The following is a 20,210-nucleotide window of genomic DNA, read 5'->3' on the forward strand; positions in this document are numbered from 1 at the left end:
TTAGGTTTGCAAGTCAAGCAATTAGATGAAGGCACATTTATTTCTCAAAGCAAATATGCTAAGAACTTGGTGAAAAAGTTTGGACTTGAAAGTTCAAAGATTGCCAAAACACCAATGGGAACGACTGTGAAGCTATCCAAAGATGAAAATGATGTCAAAGTGGATCCTACACTGTATAGGAGCATGATTGGTAGTCTTCTTTATCTCACTGCTAGTCGACCTGATTTGAGTTATAGTGTTGGTGTGTGTGCCAGGTACCAAGGAAATCCCATGGAGTCTCATGTTGCAGTTGTCAAAAGAATCATTCGATATGTTCATGGGACTGCTGATTATGGTATTTGGTATTCAAAAGAAACTAACCCTAATCTAGTGTGTTTTAGTGATGCTGATTGGGCAGGTAACACTGATGACAGAAAAAGCACTAGTGGAGGATGTTTCTTCTTGGGAAATAATCTTGTCTCTTGGCACAGCAAGAAACAGAATTCTATTTCTCTCTCAACAGCTGAGGCCGAATACATTGCAGCAGGAAGTTGTTGTGCACAACTTTTGTGGATGAAGCAAATGATGATGGATTATGGGTTTGATCTTGACACTTTAACTATTTTTTGTGATAATACAAGTGCAATTAATATTTCAAAAAATCCTGTGCAACATTCCCGTACTAAACATATTGATATTCGTCATCATTTCATAAGAGAATTAGTTGAAAATAAAGTTCTTGTCTTGGAATATATTGAAACACATAAACAAATTGCAGATATTTTCACTAAAGCTCTTGATTCAGTTCGCTTTGATTTCCTCCGAAAATCTTTGGGGGTTTGTTCTCTTTAAATTCTCTTGTTATGGTGTTGTCCACTTGATCTAATGTGTGTTATTTCTGGTTAAGAAAATTGTCAATCAATTTGAAAAATTTTGTTGTGTGTCAAGCTGGATAATCTGTCTTGTGTTTATGAATCTTTGGTTGTATATTCTTGAGAGAAATTTAATCTATTCCTCCTAGGCATATTCAAGTAAATTAATCAATGTTTAATGTTTGAGCTTCCTTTTGTGTAGCATTGTTTCAAGCTCCTGTGAAAGAATAGAGCTACCTACATCAGTGTGTGAAAGCCGTCTTTTGAGTAAGTTGGAACTTTGTAATTCGGAGTTATGAAGAGGATACGCTACCATAGAAAAGGGCTACCACTGGTGTAGTGTGACAGCGTCTTCATGGGTTACAATTATTTTAATTTCGAAAAAGACTTATTTGTCATTGGGCAATGTTCCCTTGCATACACTGTCACACACATATGCTTGAAACAATGCAATAAAATTTTTACACAATTTATAAAAAAAAAAAATGTGTAAGACTCATACATGTTGATTGATTCACTTAAGAATATGTGCTTGTGACTGAATTGTGCTTTATTTCTCTCGAATATTCTTTCTATTTTTTCATTTTCACAAGTGTTCTTATCTATGGTTTACACTAACACTTATTTTCATTTGCTTGATTTTATTCTTATCAGGATGACTCTCTTTGATCAAAGCAGATTTTTTTTTTTTTTTGGGTTGAGTTTTTATTTTTGTTCATATATATAAAATAAAAAAATAATAAAAAAAAATTATTTGACATGGAAATTCTTGGTGGACCGAATCATTGTGGTGATTATGTGAAATTATGCATTTAATTGTGTGATTTAATATATTCTTTGTCTCCAAGGAATTTATTTTTGTCTTCTTTCTCATTATGGAATATCATGATTTATATCTTTATTGTTTTATACTATGTTTAGGATTTTTTTTTAAAAAAAAAAAGGAAAAAGTCAATAGAAAGATCGTGTGGGGTATTTATTTCTGGTTACCTTTTTTGGATTGGGTTTTTATACATATTACATTTTTATAAACAGATTTTTTTTAAAAAAAGAGGTAAGTTGTATGATGATCGGATGTTTTAAAGGTTGTTTCCTTTTATTGGTTAAATTACAATTTTTTTTTTAAAAAGGGGAAACCTTTTATTTCCGTGGTGTCCATTTTGGGTAGGTGTTATATTTAAAAAGGCTTGCCATTACCCTATTTCTTCTCACCCACGATTTCACTCAGTTATTTCTTCTCCTTCTAATTTTTTTTTTCTCTCATTTTCCTGTAAGTGTTTCTGTTTTTCAGAGAAAAAATGGTGAGAACTCGTGGTGCTTCCTCCAAGAAGATCCCTGTTTCTCAATCCCGAAAGGTGCCATCTCCTTCGCCTCCTCCGTCTGTGTCAACGGCGCCTCTTTCTATTCCAGCGGCTCCCACATCTGTTGGAAAGTCCTGCAAATCCAAGGCTCGCAAGAAGGTGTTTTCGCTCTCTCATGAACACCCTATGGTGTTTCCAGATATCTCTGCTGACATTGTTGCACCACCATCTGAAGTGGTGGTGCCTTCTCGAGCCAAGGACCATTCTCCTCTTCCTTTTGATTCGTCTTTGGAGGCTAGGGCAAAATTGAAATCTGTTTCATCCTCTTCCAAAGCTGCTGCTGCTGGGTTGCTCAAATTTCCCTTGAAGCCGAGTCAGTCCAAGAAAAATTCTGTGACTCCCAAAAGGAAATTGGGGTTGGACGCGTCTCTTTCTCCCTTGTATGCTGCCAAGAAAAAATTGAAGGCTCATCCCCCTTCACTGTCTTCCTCCGAATCTGATCCTGAGGAAGAAAAGTCAGAATCTGAAGCAACCCATGATACCACATTGTCTGATGAAACGGTTCCTGACAATGCAGAATCAGAGGCTAAGTATGATGAGCTAGAAAAAGAAGACATAGTTCCCTCTGAACAAGAAGCCGAATCTGACTCAGAACCAATTGCAACTCCTGTGTCATCCAAGGCTAAAGGAAAGAGACCAATTTCTGATCCTTCACCTTCTCCAAAGCATTCAAGTGTAAATTTCAAACCTTATTCTTCCATTTTTTGCTATAATGATAATGCACGTGATATGGTTCTATATGCTCAAAGGAAATTTATCATTGAAAGAAATTATGTCTTGAGTGATCATCGTCCTTTTTGTGTGCTAACAATGCTTCAAGATCGACATTGGACAGGTTCTTTGGTTAAATTTTCTGGTTTTGTGGATAGAATAGTCAAGGAATTCTATGCCAATCTTACTAATGAAATTATTGAACCTTCATCTCCTCTGTTTCATAAAGTGTTTGTTAGGGGCCATTGGTTCTCTTTTTCTCCTCAAGACATTGCTCTTGCTTTGCATCTTCCCCTTACTGTCGAGGATGATGTTGATGGTGCCTCTCCTGACAAGGACATGGTTATCACTGAATTGGTAGGTCAAAAAATGGTATGGCCATCTAATACAGTCATCTCGGTCTCCAATCTCACCTACACTTATGCTATTCTCCATAAGTTTGCCACAACAAATTGGAAGCCCACTTCTCACACCGCCATTATCTCTTTTGATATGGCATCATTTTTGTACAAGGTGGGGACCGGTCTTGGTATAAATTTTGCTTCAGTTATTCATGATCAAATCATTGGGTTTCGCAAAGGTAACAGGAAAAACTTGAATCTTCCTTTTCCTCAAGTTATTTATAAAGTGTTGAGTATGCAGAAAAAAGATCTCCAATGTGATGAAGAAGACTTGGTGGCACCCACTACTGCTGCTTCCTACAAGGCCTCTGCCCCTCCTACTGAAGCCACTGCTGCTCCGTCCTCCAAGAAAGTCAAGCCCCAATCTCTGAAGATTGCCTCGGATGACATTCCTCATGCCTCCTCCTCTGTTGCCACAGATTCAGGACTTGTTGCAACAGAAATAGATGTTGTTCGAGCCTCTGTTGATTCTTTGACTGCTCGAGTGATGTCAATTGAAGGACCGCAACGTTCTGTGTTGGAGGCTGTTCAATCTCTGTCCAAAACTCCAGTTGTTTAGTTTTATTTCAGTTTTTTTTTTCAATTAAACATTGATACTCTTTATTGTTCATTTGTTTTATGGTTCTTTGGCTTCTTTGAAAGACACAAAGGGGGAGAGTATTCTCAAAATCCTAGTTGTTTGTTTCTTTTGTTTAACTCTGGACCTTCTTATTTTGAGGGGGAGTTAAGTCTAGTTTATTTACATGTTTGTTATAAGTTCATGCATGTTTGCAGGGGGAGTTCTTTCTCTTTACTTATCACTAACATTTGTGTTGCAGGTTTTTGAATTAATTTTGTCTATCAAATTGCCAAAGGGGGAGATTGTAAAATCCTTTATTGGCATTTTTGACAATAATGACAAAATTAATTAAAAGGGTATTTTCGAAATTAGTAGTTTCCTCTTTTGTAATATTTGTGGTAAATTTCGAAAATGGTTAGTTTCCTGTTTTGTGTGATATGTTTTCTATAATCAGATTATTCTATATATGATTATAAAATAAATATATAATTTCTTATAAAATAATATCTTTTCTTGAAATTAGTTTATATGGAAATTATTAGTATTTATTTTTATTTATCTGATTTGGTTGGCCAGAAATCGTGTACAGCTTGCAGTCATAAAGGATATATTGTTTCCTTATTTATTTAAGGAAACTGAGTTGAAAAACTGTCCAGGTTCAATGAATTTGTTTGAACGGATTGCCAGTCTGTTTGAACAGATTCTGACTTTCCTGTTTTGGAAGATTTTCCATTTATTGGCTGTTTGATTTCTGATTTGTTTTCCACGACCTAAAGGGATTCTAAAATGTATATAATCATCCTTAGGTCGCTGGTTTCTGATTATCTCTCTTGGTGTATTGTTTTCCAAATATTTTTCAAGTTTTAGAGAGACTTTTTATTATGTGAAGAACTTGAGTCCAGCAAGTTCTTAGTGGTTTATTACAATGTACTTCTGTATTGTTTTCTTTGTGTTAATTGTGCAGGTTGAACACACTAGGACATTGGTCATCAAGCTTCGGGAAAAGTCTTGTTCGTGAGTCACTTTTCGGGAGGAAAAGTGCAAGTGTTATGATTTGAAGGGAGTGCAAGATCTTAGCACTTCAGAAATTTGATTAGAAGTTTAGATTACAACAGTTGCGACAAATTCAAGAGGGAGTCTTTATTTGTATAAGTCAATTTGGTTTTGTAATCATTTACATATTCTTCTAATAAATTTCATTCTCTAGGCATGGCCCCGTGGACTAGTAGCAATTTGCAAGGATTGCTGATACCACGTAAAAATTCGTGTGTTCTTTACTTTATGTTCGTTTTTATCTTCTGGCCACAAACTGTTTAAACATATCTGGTTTCTGTTCAAATAGTCTTGGTATCTGTTTAAACATTTCTGTAACAGTTCAAAAATTAATTATTTAAATAATTAAGTTGGTAATCATAAAAAATGGAATTTCACCTCTAAATGCAAACCTCACAGAAGATTCGCTCTGGTTGTTAGAATATCTTCCTCGGTCATTTGGAACATATGCTCATTAGGGCTCCTTCTTTTCTTGTACTAACTAGGATTCTTTGCGGATTGCTAGCTCTGCGGCTTCATCATAAGTATCTGGGCTGGTCTTCCTGGTGTCCACGAACTGAGTTATCTCTCTTTTCAACCCCTTCATGAATTTGCGTACTCGGTTGGCTCCATTGTGGACCAGATGCGAAGCAAATCTTGCGAGTTGGTCAAACTTGTGCATGTACTCTTGTATGCTAGATGACCCTTGGACTAGGTTGGCGAACTCAACCACCTTCCGATCTATCACTATCTGGTTGTATTACTTAGTTTTGAACAGGACCAGAAATTTTGCCCATTACATTCGTGCCACGTCACGTCCTTTCTTAGCAATATCCCACCAGTGCGGGTGTCCTTCCTTAACATATACACTGCACATATTATCTTTTCCCTTTCGGTATCCACCACAAAGTCAAATATTCTCTCCAACATGCTGACCCATTCCTCTATCATCAGGGGGTCCGAAGTTCGTTAGAACACAGGTGGATTTTGTCAGCTAAACTGTTCCAAGATTGGTTTCGGCTGTTCTATTCTAGATGCATCAGGTGGAAAATTTCTCCCACCAGTGCGTCTTCTTGCACTGGGAATTCTTGTTGTTCGAGAACATCTTCCAGGGGTACTAGGGGTGTGGGGTTGTGTCGCACTTCCAGGAATCTCTGCATCAGTGCCTCAAACATCTGGGCATTCGCCACATTTTGCTGATGAACATTCCTTCTCAGATCCTCTATCTGAGTTGCCAGATTTGGTTCCAGTTGTGCTCTTTGTCCACAACCTCTCCCTCAGCCTCGACCCTTTCCTCTGCCTTGGCCACGAACTGCCTCTTGGTCAACGTCCGCTCTCTCGACTAGGTCTGGTGGATTAACGGTTCGACCTCCCCTAGCTCAGTGCTAGGCACCATTACGAGTCTCTATACAATACTGTTTAAAACCTTTTAGCATACAAGTTTCCCACACACAAGGAAAAGGAAAGAAAATCATAATGATTCAACCCAAAACATTCAAGGCGATAGCCTAGTAATACAAAATGATCATGACAGATCATGCCATAAAAATTTTGTTAGCAGAATGATAAATACAAAAGAGAACCCTAACTACGCATGGGGTTTCTTCTTATGCCTGCTACCATTATTAAAAGGTTCTACAAATTAGTAGGTTTGCAAAGTCTTTACAAAAGTATCAACAAGACTTTCACAACAAAACCTAATCTACCTTATCCATCAACATATCCAGTTCTATATCGGATCCTCCTCTCGATCTAGTTCCTTGCCTGAAGGTATGCTATCAACCATGGAGATAGACCAATCCATGGCCCAAACACCAGCTCGATCTCCATACGGAAGTCATCCCACGTGTCGGGAACCAGCTGGTAACGTCTGCGATGAAACCATATCCTTGTCGAGCCTCTCAGAAAAGTGTCGGCATATCACACTCTCCATCGCTCAGGTGTGTTGGCCCTATCAAAGACTTCTATCATGTAATGTGTCCATTGCCAAATGACACGCCAATGTTGTTGATCGTACTCGAATCATTGAGGATTCTCATTGTGAAAGAGTATACAGTAATCGATCTTAGGCGTAAGGATCATGGGTAGGTTCTCTATCACATGTTCACCTATTTCAGGTATATCATCCATAACCTACAATTTATAGAATCGAGGTAAATAAAGAAAGTAAAGAAAATAGATATGAAAAGACAGTACTTACAGTGAGTACTAGTCTATCTTGTAGAATGTACATATGGGTTTGTCTACAGAATTGACTCAACTCGAGCTCTAATACCACTTGTTACAACACTCAAAACATACAAGACCAATGCATGCGAAAATCTAAGCTTTTACTTTAATTCATTGGACTGAAAATCCATATAAAAAAAACTTTTAAAAAGATTGTGTGCGAACACTTTTAGTTTTAGCAAATGGAATTACAACTTCTCTTTTTAAGAGCTAAAGCAAAATAAATGTCATAAAAGAAATAACACGCTCCCAACGTATATTTTCAAAATGGTGTTCCTTCCAAAAACCTCTCCATGTCGACCCACATGTACATATCCACAAGCAGACTCCTGTGCTTACTGGTCCATTTTGCTTTTGAACTTACCTACAACAAGAAGCAACTAGGCAAGCGAAAATGCTTAGTAAGAATAGCCTTGCACACAAATATGCTAAACCCGGTAACGGGTTGCCCTAAGGTAGATATCACTACCGATCACTAGGGTATTTGATAAAATTCCAAACCTATCATACAATGCTTAATAATATCCATACAGAAATCAAGCACTTCTGTTGCGCCCAACAACCCATTTCACACATATCATATCAACCTGCACTTAAAAAAATCCCAAAACATTCACGATATATAATTATGCAATTTAAATCAATTCAAACAAACACAAAAGATCCTGGCTCCAACTTGGATTCACTCTGAGCATCCTGGCTCCAACCTGGACTATATTACCATGTCCTGGCTCCAACCTTGACTATATCTTACCATGTTGTGGTTCCAACCTGAACTAAAATTTTACCATTTCCTGGCTCCAACCAGGACTATAATTTCACCATGTCCTAGATCCAACCCGGAATATAATTTCACCATGTCCTGTCTCCGACCTAGACTATAGTTATAATAAGGTAATGGCTTCAACCCGAACTCACTTACCATTAAGTTGCAGAAAGCATAAGCATTGCAAAGGTAGGCATTAAGCATACCCTGGTCTTAACGACCCAAACAAAACTAGTGTAATCTATAACTACAAGCACACACTAGTATATTCATGTTGTATCCAAGAAAGAGAAAGGCTAACTTACTTGGAGTCTTTAGCTCCTAGCTGAATCTTTAACACCGCTATTCATTTTTCCTTTTTACGATTACTTTAATTAATACAGTGTACTTGGATTAAACTATGGCATACTCGTATAACTAATATTCTATGATTGCTAAATTCAATAAAGTTCTCTTAGAGACTCTATAATGACATTTCTCATATACACTTTACAGTGTATAAGACCAGATTCTGTTTTAAATCAATTTACGTTTTCTTGAGAAAAATCTTCCTTACCGCAACATGCTCTCCGTGTTATGCATTTTAATATTCTATCTCTAGAAGACTCTCTCAATAATATTACGCGTATTTTGGTTTCTTATAAAAGGAGTTTTAAACAACTCTTAATCTTAGAAAAACAACCCACTTTCTACTCAAGTACAGAGTTTAGCGTTATCCATTCTTTACCGAAAAATATTGCGTTTTGACCTTTTACAATTTATTATCTATTAACGATAATACTTTTCCATTTATGGTTTTATAAAACCTAACTCCCATTGTTACCATCTTTAATCCATAACCTAGGATCTCTACTACGTCATCTTCGAAAAGAAAGGGCAATTGGTCCCCACATTTAGAAAATGGTAAAAATGAATTCTCAGTAACCTTAAACTAATTTGGGATTTGTTAGATATCTAAAACTTTAGCTAATTTTGAAACAGCTTCATTTCCAATTCTGAAACCTAACTTTTTCACTATTCATTTTAACGTGATAAAAATCCTGCTTTTTAACTCATATTCAATGTTAGGCTCTCTAACCACAACCCTTTAAAATCATGTTCACGTATTATGCGTTCTAATGACAGAAACTAGGTGAAAGCTCACATCAAAATTTCAATTTATGTTTGGATGACTAACCTCCCAAATCTCGTTTTTTGTTAAAGTTCGAAATTACTATTTTCCCCCGTTTTTAGGTAAGTTAGAAAAATTACTACTGTTAAAACCTGACTTATTTTAATCCAAAATTTTACCATGGCCGTAATAACTATCTTAAAAAATTTCTCACCAAGTTTCATAATTTTTGGAAAGGAAATACCCATTAAACCATTTAATGAAATTTGGGCAGTGCCTGCTGCCCAAAAGTTTTTCTTAATAGGTTCTTTGAAAAATTATTTCTCTTACACCGTAGCCCAATTTTTCCTAAAATTTTACCAGGATCTTTACTCATATCTAATTTCGGTTTTCTCAAAATTTCATAATTTTCAGGATAAGGAAACCCATTAAAAAATGTATGACAATCTGGGCAGTGTTTGCTGCCCTTAACTTTCGTTTTCAGATTATTATGGAAAATTTTGAAAAATTATTACTATTTAACCATTTTGTGTTTTTCTCTAAAAATTTTTTGTGATCCTTATAAATATTTAAACTAACAGTTTACCAAATTTCATGGCTTTTGGCTCAGTAAAACGTGTTCAATATTCAAAACAATATGGGCAGTGCATGCTGCCCAGAAATTTTCCAGATTGCATCAACATGCCAAAAAGTTCATAACTTAGGTTTGGAAACAACTTTTTTCATTTTTCAAAGGCCTAAATTCAAGTACTCAGACTACAAAAACTTGGCAGCATGCATTTCTACAGATTCTAGCAAAAATAAACAAAACTACCCTGAGTTATTTGGAAAGAAAGAATTTCAGGATGAAATTCCTTTTAAGGAGGTTATATTGTAGCACACTAATTTTTTTTTAGTTTAATTAATTTTGTGCTTTGTTTATTATTAATTGTTAAGTGTTAGAAATTTGTTTTTAATTGTTTGAATTGTTTGGTAGGAATTATGTGAATTTAATATTGTTAGTTGTATATTTTAATTATTTTAAAATATAAGTAAATGAGTTTTGATTGAATGCACCAAGGTGCATGGTAAGTAGTGATGCACATGAGCTATTGTGTGTGTGCATGTGCATGGTTGCATGGTGAGAATGCAATGGTATTTCCTACACTAAATTTCCATTTATTTTTATTTATATATGAAATTAAAGAATTCAAAAGAAAATAAAAGGAAGCGAAAATAAGGGTAGGAGTGGTCTCATTTCCCTATTTTTTTTGGGTTTTAAATGAATTAAATTGCTGATGCTAGACAAATTGAGAAACATGAGGATTGTCATCTTTTAATTTATTTGTAAATTCCTATTTTTAAGGAAAAGTCAAATTAAAAAAAAATAAAGAACTCGGATTAGATTTGGGAAACTTTCCCGTTCCCATTAGGCTACGTTATTGGCTCTTGGTGCCGTCGGCTAGGAGGAGAGAGAGAGAGGCTGCATGAAAGGCTAGAGAGAGAGAGAGAGAGAGAGGGCGTGAGGGATAGGGAGAGAAGGAGAAAGAGAAGAAGGTGATTCCAACTAGGTTTGTGTTCTTTTCTTCTTTGTGGTTTAATCCTCTACTTTCTCTTTCAATTTTTCTTGATGCTATGACTTTTTGTTTCATGGTTGCTGTTTAGTTTTTCCCTCTCTGTGTGGGTTAAAAAAAACCCTAGGTGTACCAAGAGAGTAATTACCATCTTTCTATATATTGAGTCTTGATCACCACAATGGAGGTAATGGAGATTCTAGTGCCCTTATATTTTACTTGATGTCTTCATGGAAAAAACATGTTTATTTGTAATATTGGTTTTGGGTTATGAATATGTGTTGTGGATACTCTTGTCCTTGAAAATGAGTCCATGATTTTTATGGGAAATATGTTGGAGAGCATGTTTGTGTTATATGGTTTGAGTTTCGGCTAAGGGATAGAGTTTTGGACTATGTTCATTCTTCTCTTTTGTTATTTACTTTCTTGATGTATATAAAAGTATGAAGGGGAATATGCATATTGATTAGGTTTAAGTAGTTCTTTAAAGGATTTATTATGATGTATACATGGCATAGGCGTGTGGGCTCAATGATTTTATGTGTTTCAGTATGCTTGGGCGTGTGGCATTAATAGGCAAGCATGAATAGAAATTTTTGGGCATGCATGAAGTATGGGATCTTATGGTTATGTTTTCATGGTTGTTTTAAATCTAATTGTTTATGTAATAAGAATGCAAATAGACACATGCTAGGGCTTAAGTTTGGTTTGGCCTATGTTATGATAATATTGTCTCTTAAATATTCTTGTAAAAATGCAAAAGAAATATGAGATGTTGATCATGAGGGTTTCGGCATAGGGTCATATTTGATGTTTGATTTTTGTGTTGATTAAATTTCATGCTAAATGTAATAGTGTGGTGTACAAGTGTATGAGAATAGTAGGGTAAATTGTTAAATGGATAAAAGCATTTTATGAGGATTGTTTAAACATAATTTGGTATTTTTTTTTTTATATTTTGTGATGGTAATGGTAAAATAATATTTTGAAATGCACATATCATTCCTCAAAGTGGTATTTGATTTTATGAAAACAAAAAGATATATTATTTCACATGTTAATGATGTTTTGATCAAATTAAATACATGCAGATTTTTGTATATTTTTATGATAGAAAATATAGTTTTAATTCAAGTATGTGATTTTAATTAAATAAAATAGTTGCTGAAATTTTTGGTTAATAGTAAGAAAAGTCTTTTATATGAGATAAGTAAAACAAGTGCATCAAATAAATTTAACCTTAAGCTATGTATATGATGAATATAATATTTTCAAAATGTAAATATGTATTTTCACACTGTTATTTATGTGCAGTTTTTTTTTATTTAAAATGTGAAAAGATTATGGTTTAAGTTCATTTGTAATTTTTAAACAAATTATTAGTTGCTGAAACTTTGGGTTATTAAAAGAAAATATCTTTTAAATCATGAGAAGTTAGTCATACACTCCAATAAAGTAAGTCTTAAATGATATATATGAAAATGTAATTTTTCGACACTTTATTTAACAATTTTCACATTTATAAACATGTAGTTTTTTTAGAGAGGTTAGTAAAATTAATTTTCTAAAAGAAAAAAAGAAACTTATTTAGTTGATCTAAATAGCTACAATTTTGTCACAACCTTTTAAATGATATTTAAATAATAAATAGAATTATTATTTTATGAGATATTAGAAAAGGCTAAATGGATTATCTTATAAAGTAAATATGTTGTATTAAAGTTTGTATAATAATTTTGGTGATCAAAGAAACAATTAAATCGTAAATAAAGTATGTTGCTGAGTTTTGTTTGAAGAGGCAAGAAATAAGCATGTAGAAATTATCGTTTTAAAACGTTAAATTTTAAGAACGCTCCCACATATGCATGTTGCATGCAAATGCATTTTTACGTTAAAATATATGCCTATTATTCAAATACATGACTTTTACTTTGTAACCATGAAAGATTAATGGGTAAAATTAACATTAGTCTTTTATGATTTTATGTGAAATTATTGTATGTTTGCAATGGTAGTGCAACTTGTGCCACATGTGCATGGTCCATGCACACGTTGGGTATATATATGTTGGGCATGAGTATTCTTATGTGATTCTAAGAGACGAACGTTTGGTTATGATTATAGGCTCGTTGTGAATTTTCTAATTTTTATTTGCTCGGACCTGAGGTAAGGAAGTTAGATAGAATTTTTTATGTTTATGCCATGGAATGGTAAAACATGTATGTTACAAGAAATATTGTGCTATGGAAATGAAGATACTATGTTTTGATGATAAACCAAGTGATATGGAAAATTAGAAATTCTGTCTTGACATGTTATGACAAGTATGATGCAACATGTATTTTCTATGTTTTGATGTGAACTGGATTACATGTGTTTGTATGATGAATGAAAATAAAATGTTGCTAGCGTGTTGAACACAACAAAACAAATGAGTTACTAAGGATATGATGTAACTCAAAAGGGCAAACGCGCCGAGGTTATTCAAGGACCTGAGATCCTGTTTAACTCATAGAAGAGGTTTTACCAGCCATGTTATACTGGTTACCTCAAGATGTGACATGGGCAACATAGGTGACATGATCACAAAGAGTATGTTTATGATGTATGAATGTGATGTGTGACTATGACTTCGCCCATGATTATGAAATATGAGTATGATGATGTTATGTTTTGCTTTGTTTTACTATACATGTCTTTCTTGTTTTTTCTTGGATATCGTTGTATTGTTGTACTTCCTTACTAGGCTTTTAGCTCACCCCCTTACTTTCCCCCTTTCAGGTAAACAATAGGATTTTTCTCTAGCACGCGCTGTGATGTGGGGAGTTCCGACGTCTGAGTATGTATGGCGTGAGGGTTTCCTATGAACGAATAAACGATCAATATGAGTGCCGATATTTTCTTTAAAGAAACTATGTTATGAATTTTATTTCCAAATACGCCAGTGGAACTTAAACTTTTATTTTTTTCTTTTAAACATTGCATATGAATACTTTTTTTATTTTTAACTATTGGGCCCAAACTTGCATGTTTTATCAAGGCTCCACTGAGTTTATCCTATAAGTGATGTTTTCCTATTAATTATGACTTGAGTGACTTTTTATAAAAGTAATATATTAGGGCGCTTTACACTCTTAACAATGCGTAATTGTATAAATGGATGAAAGCTATGAGAGACGAAATTGAGTCAATGAAAAATAATGACATGGGAATTAGTCGAATTGCCAGTTTGTTTAAAACCAATAGGTTGTAGGTGGATCTTCAAAACCGAAAAGGATAATAAGTGACAAATTGAAAGATACATGGCACGTTTAGTGGCAGAGAGCTTTACTCAAAGAGAAGATATTAAATGTATTGAAACTTTCTCACCTGTTTCTACGAAAGATTCGTTCAGGATTATTATGGTGTTAGTAGCACATTTTGATTTAGAATTACATCAAATGAATGTAAAAACTAATTTTGATCTGAATGGGGAGTTGAGTGAGCAAATCCATATGTCTCATCCTGAAGGTTTCAATGAAAGTGGAAAGCAGTATTTTTTTGCAAATTGAAAAGATCTATTTACGACAAGCATCTTGTCAATGGTACATTAAGTTTAATAAGGTTGTGACATTGTTTGGTTTCATAGAGAACAAGTTTGATCATTGTATTTTTATGAAGTTCAATGGGAGATGCTATATCTTTCAGATTATTTGTGTGGATGACATTTTACTTGCAAGTAGTGATTTGGCATTACTGTATGAGACCAAACTCTTCTTGTTTACAAATTTTGATATGAAGGATCTTGGCAAAGCATTCCTATCTACAAATTTTGAAATGAAGGATCTTGGCCAAGCATATTTTGTTTTGGGGATTGAGATTCATCGTGACAGGGATCGTAAAGTTCTTGGTTTATCTCAAGAAGCTTTTATCAATCGTGTGCTTAAAAGATTTAACATGAATCCATGTAAACCTGGTTCTATCCCTAGTTTGAAATGGGACAAATTTAGTAAGTAACAATGTCCTAAGAACAACTTAGAGAGAGAAGCAATGAAAAACATCTCATATGCAAATGTGGTAGAGAGTTTGATGTATGCTCAAGTTTGAACTAGACCTGATATTACTTTTGTAGTCAATGTTCTTGGATGATATTTGTCTAATCCTTGAAATGATCATTGGGTTGTAGCAAAGAATGTTATGAAGAACCAAGAATTTTATTCTTGTTTATAAGCATGTTGAGACTCTCTGATCTGTTGGTTATTCAAATTCTAATTTTTGTAGATCTATTCACTACTACAAAAAAGGCATTTCTTTGCGGTTTTTTTACTTAATACACTGTGGTCTTCGAGAGTATTGAAAAGTGCAGTGTATTCGACTGCAGAGAAAAGTTGTACGCTAACTGCGGAGAAAATCCACATCTTTCTCTGCAGTTGTGATAAGCCAACCGCGGAGAATGATGTTCTTTCTCTGCGGTTGTGATAAGCCACTTCAAACTTTTCACTGCGTTTTTTTTAAAACCGCAATAAAATAGGGCGCGGACATTAAATATAATATTTTTAACTCTTCCAAACCTTTTCTCTGCGCTTTTTATTTATTGTTGAAAAAAAACCACAGAGAAATCCTATATTTGTAGTAGTGGTTGATCATTTAAAGTCGACTTCTAGATATATTTTCACTTTGGTTGGCTCAACTATGTCTTGGTAAAGTGTAAAACAATCTTTGATTACATCATCTACTATGTATGCTGAGCTTGTAGCTTGTTATGCAGCATCTTTACAAGTTGTATGGTTAAAGAATCTTATTTTAGAGATATGAATAGTTGATTTTATTTCTGTACCTATGCTGATCTATTGTGATAATAGTGTTGTTGTTTTCTTTTAAAAAAAATAATATGATCAGTAGTACTTCAAAGCATATGGAGATAATGGTGGTAACTTGTTTACCATGTGTGTAGCGGAAAGCAAGTAGTGTTGGGCAAAGAGATTTCAATTTTTTTTATTTAAACAAACTTTAAATAATTGGATTCATTAACATGCAAAACATTAATCATATAGAAATAAAAAGATGAGGATTTACTAGTTGAGGAACTATCAAGAATCATTGATATCTTTTTGTATCTCCAATGAACATCCAATCCAAAGCAGTCTTTGAAATACTCAGACCAAAATCTTCCAAGACGTATCTCTACACCTCAAGACGTGTGTGGACACGGAGAGTAATAGTAGGGAAAAATTTCTGATTCTAAAGATATTCTCAACACATGAGATCTTGGAATATTAGGTCGAAGAAAATTTTCAGGAATAAAGAACATGATATATTTTTCTCTCTGTCAAAAGTATATTATTCTCTTTTAAAAATTAAGTGAAACTATTTCCATCTGATAGATTTATAAAAGAAGTAATTAAATTTTAAAATTCAAATTATAAATCAATTATTACATAATTAAATAAATAAATGAAATATCCAAGACCCATTCTTGGACCATGTTACATGCCAACTACATCCCTGATTTCAGGGATTTGTTCAAACTGTTTACTTTTAATTATTATTTAATAATTATTTATTCAAAAATATCTAAACCTGATATCTTAAATTAATTTTGACCATGAAGAACAAATTTATTCCAAATATGTCATTTTCCTAATTTTTCTCAATTTCAATTCTTACCTTGAATAGTATTGATAGAGTCATCTCGGTGACCTATGGACCTATAATTTCAAGCTCCAATAAATTTAAATTATTAATTAAAACTTTTTAATATTATAACCTTAATTTATTAATCTCAATATTATTCAACAAAAAATATTAGATTGCACTCTTGTAATTATAGACGGTTATTTATTGAGTACTTTTTAAAATATAAAATGTGTCCATCGAGTTAATCATTACATACAATTCAATCCTCTAATAATGATTCATAATTAAAGTAGGAATTAATCACCATTTAACCTCTTAAATTATATATCGTTTCCTTAAGTACTATTAACTTTACTAGTGAAGGTTAATTTATAAACTGATTTATGAATTTGAGCTCAATAACCTTTTAGTTCCAAAAGCCAACCATTAAGGGAACCATTATTCAATTCATGTCGAAAAGGTATAGATTCCATATCTATATATTATGTCCCCAAATATTTATATCAATGAGCTCCCAGAACAAAAGTTTTCAGCCTGATCATTCTGACAAACCATAGCAAGTGAATCAAAGAACTCATATGACACAAACAAGAGTTCATAATAACTTCAGGAATAAGATCAATTTGTATATGATCATCTTATTGATATGTTTAATTAATACTTATCAAGTAAACAATATTATTAAGGATTAATAACATATCAGGTCTTGTTCATGTATAACCTATTTATACAAAGTACCTCTACTAAGATGTCCTACTGTTATCCAATAAATTAGCATTTGTGACGTGGCAGATAATCTCTTGACACGTGGCTAATACCTGGAAAGCGTCTGCTAGAGTATCGACCAGGAGACACAGCAGAAGCAGGACAAGCCTGTCTTACCCACGACCAGTCTGGTCGGTAGTTCCGCAGACAAGGCAACAATTATGGGAAGATCTTTGTGAATCTCGAATTTATCTCATGCAATCTTCTGGATATCCCATTATTCAGGGGATAATATCTGTAACAATATTTTGTAACCCTCCATGAGCCTATAAATAGCAAGAGATAGCTCAAGGGAAGGGACTTTTGATTTTTTGAGCTTCTGAATCATAGAGATTATAGAATTTCTCCTAGTAAACTTGTATTGTTTGTCAGAAGTGTTGAAACTCATTGAACCCAAGTTCTCTGATCACACTTTTGATTCCATATCAATATCATTCTAAGTGGACGTAGGTCATTTCCAGATCCTGGGGCCGAACCACTATAAATCACTGTGTTTTCTTTACTTTTGTCATTACGTTATTCTCTATACATTCGTCTATATCATTCATATTTTGACTCCGTGTCAGTTGGCTAAATCATGGGTCAACATTCTGGTGCTTTCATTGAGAGATTGATTTGTTGCTGTTAAGAAAACCAATGGCGAAAGCAGGAAGGAAAACTGGGCAGGCAACTGCCGCTGCACCATCGAACCCACCACCTCCTCCTCCCCCTGCAAGCATGGCGGAAGATGAGCCGCAACTAGATTTTGAAGAGGAGGAAATGGACGATGCGACGCTGAAGAGCACCCTGGGCGTGGTGCAAGAAGAATTGGCTAGTCTGAGGGCCAATCAAGAGACTGCCGCAGAAGTTCTGGCGCGACAGCAGCAGGAGCTTGATCGTCAGCGGGCGGAGTTGAGCGAGAGACAAGCAGAGGTGGATCGCCGCCAGACCGAGGCCATGGCAGCCCTTGAAGCGGCCTTGCTGTTGGCTAGAAATCAGGCCGCACCTGCCTCGCAGCCTAACCAACCTGAAAATGGGCCACCTCAGAAGGGTCCCAATCCTAGCCCACCAGTTTAGCCTTCAAGTCCGCAAAGGCCTGAGCAGCCTCAGACGCCCCATGATGATGTCCCGTTGGACCCCGAGGCAAATCCGCCATCCCAAGCTGCTCGGGGTAATTCCCCGCAGCAAAGGCAGAATAGGACCGAGCGTCAGCCTCGTAGTCCTAGGCGCCATGAGAATGACAGGCCAAACCAAGCGAATAGAGGTCACTACCCTCCTGGTAACAGAGGGACTCGGAACTAGGCTCTGCGGTCCGTGGACCCCCACGGCATAACGATGCACAGGGACACCGCGACCAGCGCAGGCCATCCTCTAACGCTCGAGGCGTTTCTGCCAGAGACGGTAACAGAGGGAACAGTCAGTCTCACCACAGCCAGTCAAGGTTCAGAGATGGTCATGGGTACAATGAGGCCGACTCAGGCAAGGGGAATGCTGGTGGGAGGAATGGAGAAAGAGGTAAAGGCAGGAGCCAAATACCTCAAGGTGACCAGCCAAATAGACAAGATGCTGGGGGGCAGCCCAGACAAAATAATGTCTCCAACCGGCTCGGAGGTAGCGAGCAACGAAGAAGAGAAGAGGACCTGAGAGATGTACTCAACGATCGTCGAGAAAGGCACGGCGAGAACATCCCCCCAGTCGCAGAGGCCACCACAATTCCTGCCGCAGTGCAAGTCCAGATAGACGCACTCAATCAGGCTGTGCAACAGATGGTCGGAGGAAGGACTTCTTACATCGACCACGACAGGAGGAAAGGTACTCCTTTCGTCCAGAGGATAGCTAACGCCGAAACTCCCAGCAAGTTAAAAATGCCTACGCTCTCGAACATTGATGGATATGGGGACCCAGTCTCGCATGTGAATAAATTTGAGATTCAGATGGACATTCAGAAAGTGTCCGAAGACGCTCGGTGCAGGATCTTCCCTGCAACACTTTCTGAAGCGGCACAGGAGTGGTTCTTTAAGTTCCCACCTGCAAGCATAGTTTCCTGGGAAATGTTCGTAAGGGAGTTCTACGGACAATTCTATGCGGGTCGTGTGCACCCAACCGAAGCAAACCAGCTGGTCGAAATCCGCCAGCAGGATGGAGAATCACTGAAGGATTACATCCAGCGCTTTATGCGAGCAGCAGCTGGAGCAAAGACAGTCGGAGACGAAGGAAAAATGATGGCTATAACCGCAGGAGTGAGACGCCGTTCGCCTCTATGGAAGAGTCTTCGTAAGGACGGGGTTAGGACCACCCAGGAGTTCTTGGACCGAGCTGATCATTATATCAAGCTCGAAGAGGCCATTGCTGATGATGGAAAACCCTCGAACAAGGGTAAGAAGGCCGCCGAACCCGCCAAAGCCGCCAATGGTTCCAAACCTGATGGCAACGGCAAAGGCAACGGGCATAGCAACGGTAATAGCAAGAACGGTGGGAAACGGCCGCACAATGAGCCTTCAACCTCCGATAATAAACGAGCCAAGGGTAATCGTTATGAACCTAGGTTCACTAACTACACTGCCCTCATCGAGTCTCGGGGAGAGGTTTTCCAGGCCACCAGCTCTAGTTTACCTTACAAGAAACCTGGGCCCATTCGAAAAGACATTTCGAAAAGAGACACTACCAAGTTCTGTCGTTACCATAACGACTATGGACATGACACTAATGAATGCAACCAGTTAAAAGACGAAATCGAGTTCCTTATTAGATAAGGACACTTGAGAAGGTACGTACGGGCCTCGGGAACTTCCCAACGAGAAGCTCCAGGTGGCAACGAGCAGACGTCCACACGCCAACTCTCGCCACCATTACAGCCTGCCCCCGTAGCCGGAACACTCTTAACCATCTGTGGAGGCCCGCACCTCGCGGGAAATAGCGGAAAGGCTAGAGAACGATATGCTCGGACTCTACGTCACGACCAGGACATCGAGATGATGACTGTGGAGGATCGTGCGCCAAAAAAGGCTCGCTCAGAGGAATATGGGATAACCTTCTCTGATGGCGATGCCCAACACGTCCGGTTCCCACATTCCGATCTGCTGGTCGTGGACATCCAGATGGCCAATATGATGGTAAAAAGAGTACTGGTCGATACAAGAAGTTCAGTGAACATCCTGTATAAGTCAACACTGGAACGCATGAAGTTGTCCGTAAAAGACCTGGAGCCCTGCAATCAAACCATATACGGCTTCTCTGGAGAAGGACTCGCCCCAGCCGGAATGATCAAACTCGCAG

At 36.4% G+C, this 20,210-nt stretch overlaps 1 protein-coding gene across 1 annotated transcript; it reads left to right on the top strand.

Moving 5' to 3' along the window:
* The first annotated feature begins 2,149 nt into the window (after window positions 1-2,149).
* Window positions 2,150-3,883, top strand: LOC133824988 (uncharacterized). Its single transcript, XM_062257995.1, has one exon. It carries the CDS (start codon window positions 2,150-2,152, stop codon window positions 3,881-3,883), a length of 1,734 nt encoding a protein of 577 aa, XP_062113979.1.
* The last annotated feature ends 16,327 nt before the right edge of the window (window positions 3,884-20,210 follow it).

The sequence above is a fragment of the Humulus lupulus genome, chromosome 3 (assembly GCF_963169125.1).
Source record: "Humulus lupulus chromosome 3, drHumLupu1.1, whole genome shotgun sequence".
In the NCBI taxonomy this organism is placed as follows: Eukaryota; Viridiplantae; Streptophyta; class Magnoliopsida; order Rosales; family Cannabaceae; genus Humulus; species Humulus lupulus.